We start from the raw sequence: 14,543 nt of genomic DNA on the forward strand, positions 1-14,543 counted from the left end.
GTGTGCCTGCCCATTGATCCATCCAGTGCAGACGGCGGTTGATGATAATTTGCCTGCAATTTGAAAGAAAACCGGGCTACCCAAGCCGTGACTTGCTTTATACTCAATAAACACCTCATGCAGACATGTGCGGCCCGGTGTGTTGATGTAGACCAGGCTGCGGGAGGAGGACGGAAAAGATGACCTCAGCATCAGAGGTGGCTCAAACAGAAGAACCGGCCGCGGTGTTGTAAACCGGCGCGGACGGGCGAGTTAACCACATCGTTTTGATGTAGTGAACAATTGTCCTGCATCAACAATATTGCAGACCAAGACAAAGATAAACTGCTCTTTGACAAAAAATAATATGTACCAATAAAATATATTTTAGATGGATATCACCTGATTTGCCAGGCCGGAAATAATCCGCCATGAAATTGATGATCGCTAGGTGAAGTTGAAGTCGCTCACGGGTGAACCGGCCGCGGCGTGGTAAACCGGTGCGGACGGGTGAGTCAGCCGCGACGTTTGTAAGCCGGCGCGGACAGCGAGTCGGCCACGGCGTTGTAAGCTGGCGCGGACACGTGAACCGGCCGCGAGGGCGGACGGGCGAGTCGTCCGTGGTGTTGTAAGGCGGTGCGGACGGGCGAGTCAGCTGGCGTGTTTGATGTAAACTGGACCGCGATACGCGTGCCCGTGAAGCCATGCAGCATCGCCGAACGTGCATCCACGGTATAACACCACCCTTTTTCCTTTAATAGCCGTCCTACATAAAAAATATTACAGAACGAAGTGATTGTTTTTCGACAAAAAAGATATGCGCTAATAAAACAAATCTGGATGGATATCACCTGTTTTGCTCGGACGACCGATAATCCATAAGTGATGTCTGTAGATAACTCCAGTAGCGTTGCGGCCATGCAAACATTAACTGTGCTTGACAGGAAACATTTATTGTGACAAATCCGCTGCTTCTTCCCATCAGCTCCACTAATCTGATGTTACCAAATGCAGAATCTGCCTCCATGTATGCAGAATTGCTAGCTCTTTGTGCTATCTCCATTCGGCATGTATCATCTGAGCAGTAGAAATAGTAGCAGAAAATTCCAGTCCGTCGGTACAGCAGCCCTTATTTTTACTCGTTCTAGTTATTGAACTTGTGACAGAGAATCTTCTTGTAGATTAGAAAATCCCTTGTTGAACCTTCTGTACTCGCGCTTGTGACCGCGTATATAGCAGCCGCAGCAGTCAAAGGAGCCGGATAGCTTGTCTACTAGAAGAACAGAGGCGAAACGGTGGAGCCTACGGAGGCAGAGACAAGCGGCGGGGCAGCGACGCGGTGAAAAACCGCAGGCCCAGACGGCCCGTCAGCGGCCGGCGGCTCGCGGCGGAAGCCGAGGCTGCAGCTGGCGGCTCATGGGGAGCGCGAGGGCGGCTCAACGTCCGACGATGGAGCGACGTGCTGGCAGCATGCGATGACGGCGCACGGCAGTGGTAGAGTTCCGCGTAGACAGCGAACCGGCAGACGGCGGGTCAACGCAGCTGGAGGGGCGGCTGAGGTCGCAGCCACTGCAGTGGAGGAACAAGGCAGCTCGAGGCGGTGGAGGAGCCCGGAGATGGGCCGCGGTGCGGAGGACGGTGACGGTTTGGGGGCCGCTATAGCGCACGCGATGCGGCGGAAGCAAGCCGGCCTGGCGCGAAGTCGGCCACAACAGAGGAGAACGGCCGTGTCTGAAGACCAACGGAGCAACTCCGCTCGAGGCGGAGGCGAGACGAGCCAGCGTTGGGCGGAGTCCGTGACCTCATCCCCTTCCATCGTTGGCTCCACGTGATCGATGGAAACGTCCACGTAAAGGAGATATTTTCCTGGCTTGAGCAACGTAGTCCTGTTTTTTTTTCAGTAGTACTTTTGACTTCAATGCTTTGAGGTGGACACCGAGTTAGATAGTATCAGACCGTATCATTGGATTTTTTTATTATTATTTCAGCCACCGATGCCCATTGATCTTGTTTGTACTCCGTGACAAAGATAGACTGCACGGTGTTGCAGAATTCGCTTTGGTACTGCTGTAGCCTTCCGAGTCTGTGTCTTGTTAATCTGGATACGGACGACCGCGCAGTCAAATCCCGTCGATCTCGGCGGATTAGAGACAGGCGTGGGCTGCGACTTAAACCGGAGGTTAAGAAAGAATTTCCATCTCAATCTGATGAACTCGAAGTTGAAGTAGATCCTTCCGTACCGGCTTGTTAATCCGGCACATCGCAAGCTTCTCGGTCCCTAGAAAAGATCCCTCCAAGAACTCAACACTACCGTGTGCGAGCCCCACGGTGGGCGTCAACTGTCGTGGTTTTTGTCATGGCAGATGTCCTAGTGTGAGGACTTAGTCGTGAGGCCACGCATCTATGTGGTAGCTTGAAAGGGGTTGAGCGGAATCGAAAGACGCAACATAAGACAAGGATTTAGACAGCTTCGGGCCCCGGGAAACATCATCCGATAATAACCCTACATGCTGTTTGAGGCTAGATCTCATTACGCTCATGAGGGAGTCGCCGTAAACCGGCTCTCCTCTAATTGTGTCTAGCCCTAGAGATTATTGATTGTTGCCTTCCCCCTCTTTGGGGAGCCCTGCCCCTCCTTATATATGTTGAAGGGGCGGGTTACATGTGGAGTCCTATTAGGATTAGGACTAGTCTATCTCTAATACAAACTGGATACAAGTCCAGGTCTTAACTCCTTGTAAGACAAATATTCCTCACGCCTTTCCTTGTAAACCGGCCCACCATAGTATGAATCGGCCTTCATGAACCGCCCGTTGGGCCACTGGGTCTTGTCGCTCCTCTGACCCGCCTGCCGGATTACCAATGAATCGTAAACCACCAGGTCCAAACGGGTCACCAGTGGATCGTCAATTCTCAGCCGGGTCTCAAGTAAACCGCCAAGTCCGGCCGGGTTATACTTTCGGCCGGTTTACGCCGCGGGGTATATCCCCGACACCTTGGATGAGAACTGGCATCATAATGAACTTCCGCTTCATGCACATCCAAGGAGGAAGGTTATACATACATAGAGTCACGGGCCAGGTGTTGTGATTGCTGCTCTGCTCCCCGAAAGGATTAATGCCATCCGCGCTTAAACCAAACCATACGTTCCTTGGGTCACCTGCAAACTCAGCCCAGTACTGTCTTTCGATTTTTCTCCACTGCGACCCGTCAGCGGGTGCTCTCAACTTCCCGTCTTTCTTACGGTCCTCACTGTGCCATCGCATCAACTTGGCATGCTCTTTGTTTCTGAACAGTCGTTTCAACCGTGGTATTATAGGAGCATACCACATCACGTTCGCAGGAACCCTCTTCCTGCGGGGCTCGCCGTCAACATCACCAGGGTCATCTCGTCTGATCTTATACCGCAATGCACCGCATACCGGGCATGCGTTCAAATCCTTGTACGCACCGCGGTAGAGGATGCAGTCATTAGGACATGCATGTATCTTCTGCACCTCCAATCCTAGAGGGCATACGACCTTGTTTGCTGCGTACGTACTGTCGGGCAATTCGTTATCCTTTGGAAGCTTCTTCTTCAATATATTCAGTAGCTTCTCAAATCCTTTGTCACGCACAGCATTCTCTGCCTTCCACGGTAGCAATTCTAGTACGGTACCGAGCTTTGTGTTGCCATCTTCGCAATTGGGGTACAACCCTTTTTTGTGATCCTCTAACATGCGATCGAACTTCAGCTTCTCCTTTTGACTTTCGCATTACGTCCTTGCATCGACAATGACCCGGCGGAGATCATCATCATCGGGCACATCGTCTGGTTCCTCTTGATCTTCAGCAGCTTCCCCCGTTGCAGCATCACCGTATTCAGGGGGCACATAGTTGTCATCGTCCTCTTCTTCTTCGCCGTCTTCCATCATAACCCCTATTTCTCCGTGCCTCGTCCAAACATTATAGTGTGGCATGAAACCCTTGTAAAGCAGGTGGGTGTGAAGGATTTTCTGGTCAGAGTAAGACTTCGTATTCCCACATTTAGGGCATGGACAACACATAAAACCATTCTGCTTGTTTGCCTCAGCCACTTCGAGAAATCATGCACGCCCTTAATGTACTCGGAGGTGTGTCTGTCACCGTACATCCATTGCCGGTTCATCTGCGTGCATTATATATAATTATGTGTGTCAAAAGTAAGAAAATTAGACAAGTATCTATGTAAAGTAAGAATTTTTTTCTTTCAGAAAGAAGATAAGAACAAGAGGCTCACCACGGTGGTGCCGGCGACGAGATCGGTGCGGGCGATCTACGGCGGTGAAGACGGGGATGGGGCGTGACGGACCGCTAATATAAACCTAGACAAATCTCGGGAAAAATGGAGCTCAGAGGTCGAGCTTCGAGAGGAGAAAGCTTAACTAGTGTGGCTCGGGCATTTCATCGAACACCTCATGTGCATAGGAGGTGAGCTAGAGCACCCAATGCCCTCCCCCTCGCCGGCCAGCAAAAAACAAAGCACTGTGGAGTGCTCTGCTGCGGCGATGGGGTATATATATAGGCAACTCATTTGTCCCGGTTCGTGGCTGGAACCGGGACTAAAGCTCCCCCTTCTGTCCCGGTTCGAGCCACGAACCGGGACCAACGGTTGTGGGCCAGGAGCGAGGCCCATTGGTCCCGGTTCGTGCCTAGAACCGGGACAAATGGGTCCACATGAACCGGGACCAATGCCCACGAGGCCCCGCCGCCCCCCTGGGCTCACGAACCGGGACTAATGCCCCCATGGGTTCCGGTTCGTGCAGAACCGGGACTAATGGGCTGGCCAGGTCCGAACGAAAGCCCTGTTTTCTACTAGTGACTGTCAATCATTATTTGTTGCAAATTCCAATTTTCTAGAATTTGTATCTTCTCCTATCATGTGAAAGGAAGAGGCCCCCTCATCCTTCCCGCTCTCCCCACCGCCGCCGCCGCTGGTGGTCGGCGCCGTGCTAAGCCCGCGCGTGACGGCAGCCTGGCTATGCTCTGCCTGATCTGGGGCGGAGGCTGCTGGATCCGGGGCGGCGGCCCCTAGGCTGGCCTCCTCGTCCTGGTGCAGCGGGGCAGGTGGGTTGCCGGCGATCGGATCCGACGGCCAGTGATCCTCCGGCGGTTTGGTGTCGCGGCGTCAGATCTGGTGGTTCCCCTCCCTCTTGCTGCCTCTCTCGTCGTCCCGGTGGTTGGCGACTGCAGGCTCCGGTGATGGTGAGTGCTGCTGGTGTACCTTGGGCCCGGGGGAAACCTTGGCCGGTCTGGCTGGCCCAGCGGCGACGTCGTCCATGGGCGTCGCTTTCCCTCATGAAGGCACAGCTGAGGGCCCAATCTACCCACCCCGATCTCATGCCGGGTGAAAACCTACAATCCTCTTCGAATTTGGCGGCAGCGGCGCTTCACGTCGTGACCTTCCTGGAGGTGTCGTCGGGGGTCTTGGGCTCGTTTGGGAGTGCAGACGAACTGCAATTGGAGGGGATAGGACCAGTGGCAGCAGGTGGTGTTCGCGAAGGAGGTGCAGCGTTGCATCTGACACGTCGACAATGGCGGTTCCCAGCGGCATGGAGCAGCGGGGTCTCGCTGCTGGGCGTGTGTTGATGGACGAGCGCATGATGACGGCGTTGTCTGGCGTCATGGTGGCGTCGACGACAGCTAGACCGGGCAAGATTGATGCGTTAGTACAACTCTGAAGATGGATTGGTGGCAGTTGGCACCGGCGGCCTCTGAGTGTGCGCTGGACCGGTGGTGCCCCATACCCGGCAGGTGGCTTGGTCGGGGCCTCAGGTCTTAGATGTTAGGTTTGGCTGCGAGGTCTGTTTGGTATTAGGTCTAGACTATCAGCATCTCTTCATCTACTGGATAGGAGTAGCGACAGTTGTTGCCTAGACGGTGTCTTCAGTCTTACTGATGTATTACTTTGTAAGATCTTCGTGAATAATTAATAAAGTGGCTGCATGCATCGTCCAGATGCAGAGGCCGGGGGTCTTCCTCCTTTTTCAAAAAAAAGTGAAAGGAAGAGGCCATGTAGCTATAAGGTCGGACAGAATGTTTTAAGATCCAAAGATATGCAGTCATACTTGAAGTATTGAATGATAAAAACATCTGCAGTAACAATTTAAGCTATATTCACCACTTTATTCATTTAGGATCAAAGAAAATGGTACGGTGTATTATTCAGTTCTTTCTTGGAGTAACTAAAAGTACCAACTTTTGAATTCAACTGTCAAGTCTATATGTTTGTTACCTTCAGACTGTATCGTGCATTTGGTAGACAACGACATCAACATTATAACAAAGTGTCGATCATTTTCATCTATGTATTGGACCATTGCCTCGACAACAAAATATTTTACCTCATCATCTACACTATGAGCATTAAACATGTTAAGATATATTAAAACACATTCTTCCTGAAAAGGGGTTAACCTCGGCCTATTGCATAAATGTGATGCACACAACCATCGTTATTAAAAGGTAGTAGACATTCAAACTATCAAAAAGAAAGATGAAGACCACAACCGGTCTACAATTTCATAGGCTTCCACCACATCTTCTGGAGGCGCACAGAGAGTACCAATAATAACCATGGAAATCTCATCCGTGATCGATGTTATCCTTCGCGCTTGAGAGTTCTTCAATGTGCAATTTGTCTTTGTTGATCTGAGGTCTTGTTCTAGGCCGTCATGGCAAAGCGAGAGAAGGAACCAACAGCTAACCCGTTGGCGGCGGGTGTTGGTGAGGGATCTGAGGTCTTGATATATGGAATTCCTTTTCTTTTCTTGATAAGACATAAATGGATTCAAGAACACAAATAGGTATTTTCAACCCTATTTTTGCTAACTTTTTTACGCACTTGCAATTAATGTTTGAATTATATATTCACTAAATGCTTAGAAATAAATGAAATGACTTAAATATAGCAAATGAAACCTGAAAAATGTATAATTCTGACATTGAACATGTGATGGTGTATGTTGAGCGTAGAAAAAGATTCAAAGTCAAATGTGAAGCAACTGACACTACTTTTTTCACCCTAATTTTCATTTAAAAATAATAGTGCAAACTCTAAAAAGTGCATAAAAGAATTCTTGAGAGCAGTGCAAACAATTATTGGCTTGAAAATTTATTTCCGCACATACAATTCATAACAGGCAACCTGCTAGAAGTAGGTTTATACTATTACTTTTTTTTTCCATCACCACAAGTTGCCTTTTACCATAAGGTATCCATTTAGGTTCTCTAGTTTGGTGCTCATAATTGGTGCATTCAGAAAATGCAAGAAAAACATGTTTATATGATAAACTACATTTTAGCCAAACCGATTAGTTCGGATCTAATTTTATCCAAACCGATTATCAATATACCAGTCCATCTCGAGAAACATGATTATATGAGAAACTTTTTTCTCATTGAATAAAGTTGTTTTACAAAAATATTTGCTGTAATGTTCCCGTGTGTGATCTAGTTCCAAACATCTCTTTGTCAGGAATGCAATGGTGAAAGAGGAATTTGATTTGATCGCTTGACATGCAAGTAATGTGTTGTTGAAATACGTAATAGTTGTGCGTGATGTGGTGCTATCTATTTTATTTGAATGTGGGTATTTGCTGATATTGTAGTACAATGCTTGCTTGGAGCAACTCTGGCGACATAATAGTTAAGACATAAAAATAAAAATAGAAGAACGAAAATATAGAAAATGAAAGAAAAAATGAATATACAGAAAAACAAATAAACAAAAGAATGAATACAAAAAAGGAAGAAATAAAAAAAATTAAAAGAAAAAAGTAATGAAAAAAGGGAGAAATGGACAAAAAATCTTAGTCGAATGTTTTCTCCCAGACACTCGGCAAAGATGCATCTTTGTTGAATGTTTTTATTCCGATACTACGCAAAGATGTGTCTTTGTTGAGTGTAACACTATGCAAACTCGATTTTACCTAGTGTCGCATCTTATTTTTGACTGTGAACTATAGGGCAAACCCCCCAGAGCCTTGCAATTTTATTCCATCACAACATAAAGTACAATATGTAAAGGGGCTAAAGGCACAACAAAAGGAAAAAAGAGAGGTATGCAACCCTTCTCATGAGATAGTGCCTATGCCTAGGCTTAATCCTATGGGTCAATAGGGAGACTTCATCCACAAAACAAAATGACTTCTCCACCTATAGAATGTTGGTCTCTCATTTCTCAAGATCCTGGCATTTCGAGATATCCAAATATTCCAACAAGCCAAGAATACCACTTCCACAAAGAATGGTTTATTGAGACCTTTTGGCATGCACAAAAATTGCCTCATAACATCTCCCACTTGCCAGCAAATCCGCAGATAGTTCCATACTCTCACAAAGAAATTACATTGAAAAAAAAAGATGATTCATGTCTTCCCGAACATCAGTGGGGCAAATGACACAAGATGTCCCATCAGCTACATTCCAGTGTCTCCTCTAAAGCATGTCCTTTGTATTCAACCTGCCCATAATCAAATCCATGCAAACACTTTGATTTTCAAGGTACAACAACTCTTCCAGGTCCAATTTAATATAGGATTTGGTAAAATAGGATTGTGGATTATGTCATAATAAATCTTTGGTTTATAAGGCACAACTCCATTGGAGATCAACCAAACATCCCGCTTACAATCTTCTCTTGAGAGTGAAGAGATGAGATCCTTAAAAAAACCCAATTCCTGATAGGCCTGGGCAAAAAAAGATAGGTTCAAGGATTGTATAAAATCATCACTGTCTAAAACCTCCTTGGCTGAAACCAACATGTCTGTTGCATAAGAGAACAATCTCTTAATCCTCTGTTGCGAAGGTACAACTGAGTCATCGATCCTTCATTGATTAGACGAAAAAAGGACAGAGTCCCCTTGGTTGACTTCTACCAAAGAATTGGCCCTAAACTTGTCAAAAAAGCCTTGCAATATCTTTCCACCAAAATAGGCCACACAAAGTAGCATGTGGCACTCTATCATGATAGTATGCACCCATGGAATATTATGTCTGCTATAGAATTCATGTGCAACCTTTAAGAGCAGAGCCTCATTCTGAACCCCGAGATAGAGAATACCCAAACCTCCCAAATATCCATTTCTTAACCCAGGCTCATCTACATCTGCGTTGACAAAAAATATATCAAAACTAATACTAGAAAAATTCAAAAAAAATCCAAATTTCTTTTTCATGGTAGATATTTTGGTGTCCGCTCCGATTTTCAGATCATTTAGACGTCTGAGTAGCTCTCGGCAAAAAAGACAAATTCGGGGTTTGTAAAAAAGTTTAATGTTCTTGTACTGTTCTGACCCAATTTGTCTTTTTTGCTGAGAGCTATAAAGTGTACAAATTATCTGAAAGTTGGAGCGAACGTCACGCAATAAAATTATCTACCATGCAATTTTTTTTGGAATTTATTGAATTATTTTAAATATTTTGTGATGTTTTTCTTGACCGGGTGCAGATGACCCTAGGCACCGAATTGCTGCACTCCAAACCTCCCTTGTTTTTTGGTCAACAAACCATATCCCATGCATCCAAGGATGTTGCAGGTTCCGGTCCTTCCTCCATAAACATTGTCTCTGAATTCTCTGCAGTTGCTTAGATGTTTGCATGGTGTATTTTCGAAAACACTCGGCAAAGATCTATTTGTCGAGTGTCTGTGGGAGAACACTTGACAAATACTCCCACGCATGACAAAGAAGCATATTCCCGTAGTGAATCCTTGAATATGTGGGGTTGCATATTTTTACAATTCAGTCTTCACTGTTTAGTGTATTGCCACTTGATCAGGACTGAACAGTTAATCAAAATGAATCAAAGAAACAATCATACATACAGATGAGAAATTACATGTACAGCGTCACCTCGTCGACAATACTAGTAGTGTGTATATATGTCTAGAAATGAGTTGATAATACTAGTAGTGTTCGTTCTAGTAGTCGAACTGGCGCCAGGTAGTGAAGGTTTGACCAAACTGCCACCAGGCCGGCACAACATCTTGGAAGACGAGGTACTGGCCACCGGTGGAGGTGATGGCGAAGCTGAGTGCCTGCCCGACAAGCTCCGAGAGGCAGTGCCAGTTGGCACCCCAGTTCCTAGACATAGGGATCCACGCGGTGTTGGTCCCTTTCACCGACATGCTCCTGATCGACCCGCTCCCGGCAATGTTGGTCACGAGCACCAGCTCGAAGTAGTTGAAGCCGTTGATGGTGAACCGCACGCCGCCCTGCCTCCAGCACTTGACCTGCTGGTAGAAGACAGGGATGATGCCGGCACGGTAGATGCCGATGTTCTCCCAGGCGGGCTGCGACATGTCGAAGTGGTGGCGGGGAGGGTTGCACCACCCGCCGTTGTCGCTGGGGAGGTCCCAGTTGGGAGGGCAGAAGTTGGTGGCGGACACGGTGATGGATGTGCCGGGCTTGCACATATCCGATTTGCTGGTGTCGCAGATTATGACGTAGCACTGCCCGCACGATGCACCGTCATTGAACAGCGCCGTGCTCAGCGCCACGTTGTTGATCCCGTAACCCGCAACGTACAGGTTCTCATACCCACACGCGCCACCTGGATATTGCACATGCGAACACATTCAAACATGCACACACGCATTGCATGCGTACCATAAATTGTAATATTGGGAAAATTGATGGTACCGGAGCAAGCCGGAATTAACTCTTGATTAGCTAGCCCATTGTATTGGAGCCGTCGGCGCCGCCGTAGAAGGTGGCGGTGGCCGGGATCCAGTCGGAATTGGCCAGCGTGAAGCAGAACACGAGAACGGCGGCGAACAGCTGCAGGAAGCGCATCCCTGCTGCCATCTTTCTGCTCGAGAGAGAGTACCTGAAACAGGGAGAGATGAATAAATGATTGATCTTCTCACGCACCTAGCTAACTTGCTAGATGTTGTGGCGACCGAGAGTGGATTTGGAGGTGAGGAATGATTGCGACAATGGTGGTGCTTAAATAGGATCTAGCTAGCATATGAGATCGAGAGGAATGGTTGTCGTCTTAATTAACTAACATATGAGATCGCGGTTCCAACGATCGTATGGATGCAACCTCCACCGATGGACTTGCGCGCTCTAATCATCGAACGCAGGTCTGATCGATGGGTGTCGTTTCTTAACTAAATACTTCCAAAATGTTAGGTTAACTGAATACAACTAATTTGACATGCTTCCGGAGTCTAGTCTACTAAGTCTATAGCTTGTAGTAGCAGCAAAAGGTAGCTCGCTTTTGTGCAATTAGAGATGATTAGCAAACGTTCAATTAACGTATCGGGAGAGAACTTCTTCCTATACACTGATTGAGAGAAGATGCAACCGTTCAATTAAGGCATCAGTCGTATTTCGCACCAGAGAATATGCAACCGTTCAATTTTCTTTGCTATACCTACATTCGGACTGTACAATTTTCAACTGGATAGGCAAGTAGCTGAAAGCGAAAGCCGGAGTATTTTACATTAAAAATTGTTCTTTCGGTGGTGCTGCAATTCCCGCTAGCCAACACTAACTAAAACTGTCTCTAAGTGCAAGCCCAACTCCCTCCAAATCCTTGAAGCACGGCAACTGAATGTCGCCTTCTAAACTAACTACCGGAGATCGAGCAAACCATTGAAGTCGTGAACATGCATTGCATCGTCTTCTTTCCTTCTTGTTCAAGGTCAATCGGCTACACCAACCTTAATTATTAGTACTCCCTCCGTTTTTAGTTACTTCGCATATTAGCTTTGATCAAAATAAAACTTTGTAAACTTTAATCAACACTATTAGATTCATTATCGAATGTACTTCCACACATCATATAGATTTGTTATGGTAAATATTTATATTCTTTTCTATAAACTTGGTCTTCAGTCAACTCTAATATGCGGAGCAAATAAAAACGGACGAAGTACTTGGTAGCATAGTTGATTTAGTGAAAACATGCATGATTACTTGACTAATATACATCTCTCTTCGATAGTTGTATTAGGGCATCTCCAACGGCAACCCGTAAATTTCCTCCCTCATGCGTCCACGGACCGGGGGGGGGGGGGGGGGGCAGTCTGCGGACTTAGATGCGGAGGACGCCATCCAACCGTAGCCGCATACATTTGCAGAACAACTCAAACCAACCGAACAAAATTCGTTCAAACACGACTGGATTTCATATGAAAATGTCGGATTTTCATACAAACAAGACGGATTTCAGTACATTTACATCAGCTAAGTGGTGCTAGTCCGGCTCTGGAGGTATAATAATACCTAATCTAAATGGCCGTCCACAGATCCCTTTGTCTTCCTCATGTCCGGCAGCCTGATCACTGGCCTGCCGGGAGCCCCGGAGGTATATGCTTCAACGCAAAGGACGGTTCGGTTCCCCACCGCTCACCGGAGTGAAACCCTCGGCTGATGCTTAAACGGGAGGGGAAGGCGGCGGCTCCACTTCCATGGAGCCCATGTTGGATCGACGGAGGTCCTCGCAAGAGAAGAGCCTCTCATTGAAGGCCACCGCCGAGGCAGTGAGAGGCTGCATCCGCCCTGAGTCGCCTTCAATGCGGGGCGGCACACTCTACAACGGCATGAATGCGGGCAGCTGGCACCTAGCGGGATGCGCGAGGAGAAGGGGGAAGCGTTTTTTGGTGGGCCAGGACAGTCAGAAGCGGGCTTGGCCTCAGTCTGGACTCCCGCAAACCTCCACTGCTTTTGTCTCCGGTTTGCAGGAGAAATCGCGTCCGGACCGTCCTGCGGACCGATACGGGTCGGCGTTGGATGACTTCCACGGTCCAAACAGCGTGGTCCGGACGGTTGTGGGAGGTCTGCGGGTTAGCGTCGGAGATGCCCTTATATATGCGGGTTATTCTTTTCAGTTATCCCATATGAATTACACTCGCATTGCAGCATAAAAAACATGTTAAGCACACCACTAAGCCATCAATGTGTATGCAAGTATACATTATTTTCTTAATCCTCTTCAACTGAATCAACCACATGATCAATGACAAACATGCAAGTATATATACGACTTTATTCTTTTAGGCTAGATTCACCACTTTATTCTTTTAGGGCCAAAGAAAATGGTATGGTGTACCATTCAGTTATTTCATGGGGTAACTAAAGGTGCCAACTTTTGAATTCAATTGTCAAGTCTACACGTTGATAAACTATAATGAACTTCAGTCACCATCACCTTCACATTGTATCGTTCATTTGGTAGAGGGATTAACATCGGCCTATTGCATAATTGTGATGCACACAACCACCATTATTGAAAAGTAGTAGACATTCGAACCTGCAAAAAAAGATGAAGACCACAACAGGTATCTACGGTTTCATAGGCTTCCACCACATCTTTTGGAGGCGCACGCACAGTACTAATAATAACCATGGAAATCTCATCCTCGATCGTGGTGGCCCTTTGCGCTTAAGAGTTCTTAAACATGCAATATGTTTGTGTTTGATCTGAGGGTTTGTTCCAAGTTGTCATGGCAGAGTGAGAGAAGGAACCAACAGCTAACCCGCCGTTGGTGGGTGTTAGTGAGGGACATGATTCCTCAAGAGATCATGATGATGAAATAGAAGACAAGCTCGCGGCCCGCAAGCTGCATGCGAAGAAGAGGTAGAGCTTGATTCCTGGGTGAATTAGAGAATCTTGTGAAGGATATTCATTGGCTTTCTCTCTTTATGGTTCATACGACTAATCCCTTCAGTCATGATGCGCTACCGAAATCTATGCGCATTGCTTGATCGCCAGCTTAGGATGTTGTTTTCAAGGGTTTTTTTTATATATAAAAGGCACAAGGAGCGCCCAAATTTATAAATTAATAAAGCCAACAAGGCTAACATACATAACATGGTCAAAGGGTTACAACCCGAGCATATCTCTATTTCTAATGGAGTAGTTGGTAGTCTCGCTTCCAGGTTTTTTTTCGTCCTACCTCTCATGGTTTTTTTGTACCTCCTCCCACCTTCGCTGGTTTTTTTCGTAGATTTTTTCGTCCCATCCCCCCACTTCATCGGTTTATTTTCGCGTCACCCTCTCACACAACGAAAGAAATCTGAACGGATCAAAACTTTCCATACTGGCGCAAGTTATTTAGTAATGTAGAATCAATCACGAACAATCTCTAAAGATCAAATCTAAATTAATTAACCTTACCTTAAATCACTCAATCACATTAATTAGAAAACAAATAATTGATTTTCAAAAAAATCGCTCAATCACATTAACCTTACCTTAACTCACGGATGGTAATCAATCTCCAAACAAAGGAAAAATACATCGAGGGAGCAGTAAATAAACTCCCTTTCTTATGACATGTATATGATCTTCCCTTCCCTCTTTGTTGTCGAGCGTTCTTGATTCTCGAGGCCGATGCTTGGGCTGCGTCACTGGGTCACGACGGTGCCGGAGGACGAGGACGGCAAGGCCGGGTGCTGCGGTACCGCGTTGGCCGCGGCCGGTGAAGGGGGCGAAGAAGGGCGGCTTCCCTGGCCGTGGCCGTGGCCCTGGCCCTGAGAGTTGGTGCGGTGGAAGCGGCACTTGAAGGACCCGGCGTGGGTGGCCGACGCGCA

General features: G+C 47.0%; 1 protein-coding gene across 1 annotated transcript; it reads right to left on the reverse strand.

Moving 5' to 3' along the window:
• Positions 1-9,919: 9,919 nt before the first annotated feature.
• LOC123100241 (expansin-A31-like) lies at positions 9,920-10,805 on the reverse strand. The gene is made up of 2 exons (XM_044522195.1): positions 10,676-10,805; positions 9,920-10,551 (listed from the first exon to the last, which is right to left on the reverse strand). The coding sequence occupies exons 1-2, from the start codon at positions 10,803-10,805 to the stop codon at positions 9,920-9,922; spliced, it is 762 nt and encodes a 253-aa protein (XP_044378130.1).
• Positions 10,806-14,543: the final 3,738 nt, after the last annotated feature.

The sequence above is a fragment of the Triticum aestivum genome, chromosome 4D (genome assembly GCF_018294505.1).
Source record: "Triticum aestivum cultivar Chinese Spring chromosome 4D, IWGSC CS RefSeq v2.1, whole genome shotgun sequence".
Classification (NCBI taxonomy): Eukaryota; Viridiplantae; Streptophyta; class Magnoliopsida; order Poales; family Poaceae; genus Triticum; species Triticum aestivum.

Coding starts and splice junctions, on each gene's coding strand:
- LOC123100241 (XM_044522195.1), bottom strand. CDS start 10,805: ATGGCAGCAGGGATGCGCTTCCTGCAGCTGTTCGCCGCCGTTCTCGTG. Junction 10,552..10,675: donor CGACGGCTCCAATACAATGG/GCTAGCTAATCA, acceptor TGCAATATCCAG/GTGGCGCGTGTGGGTATGAG.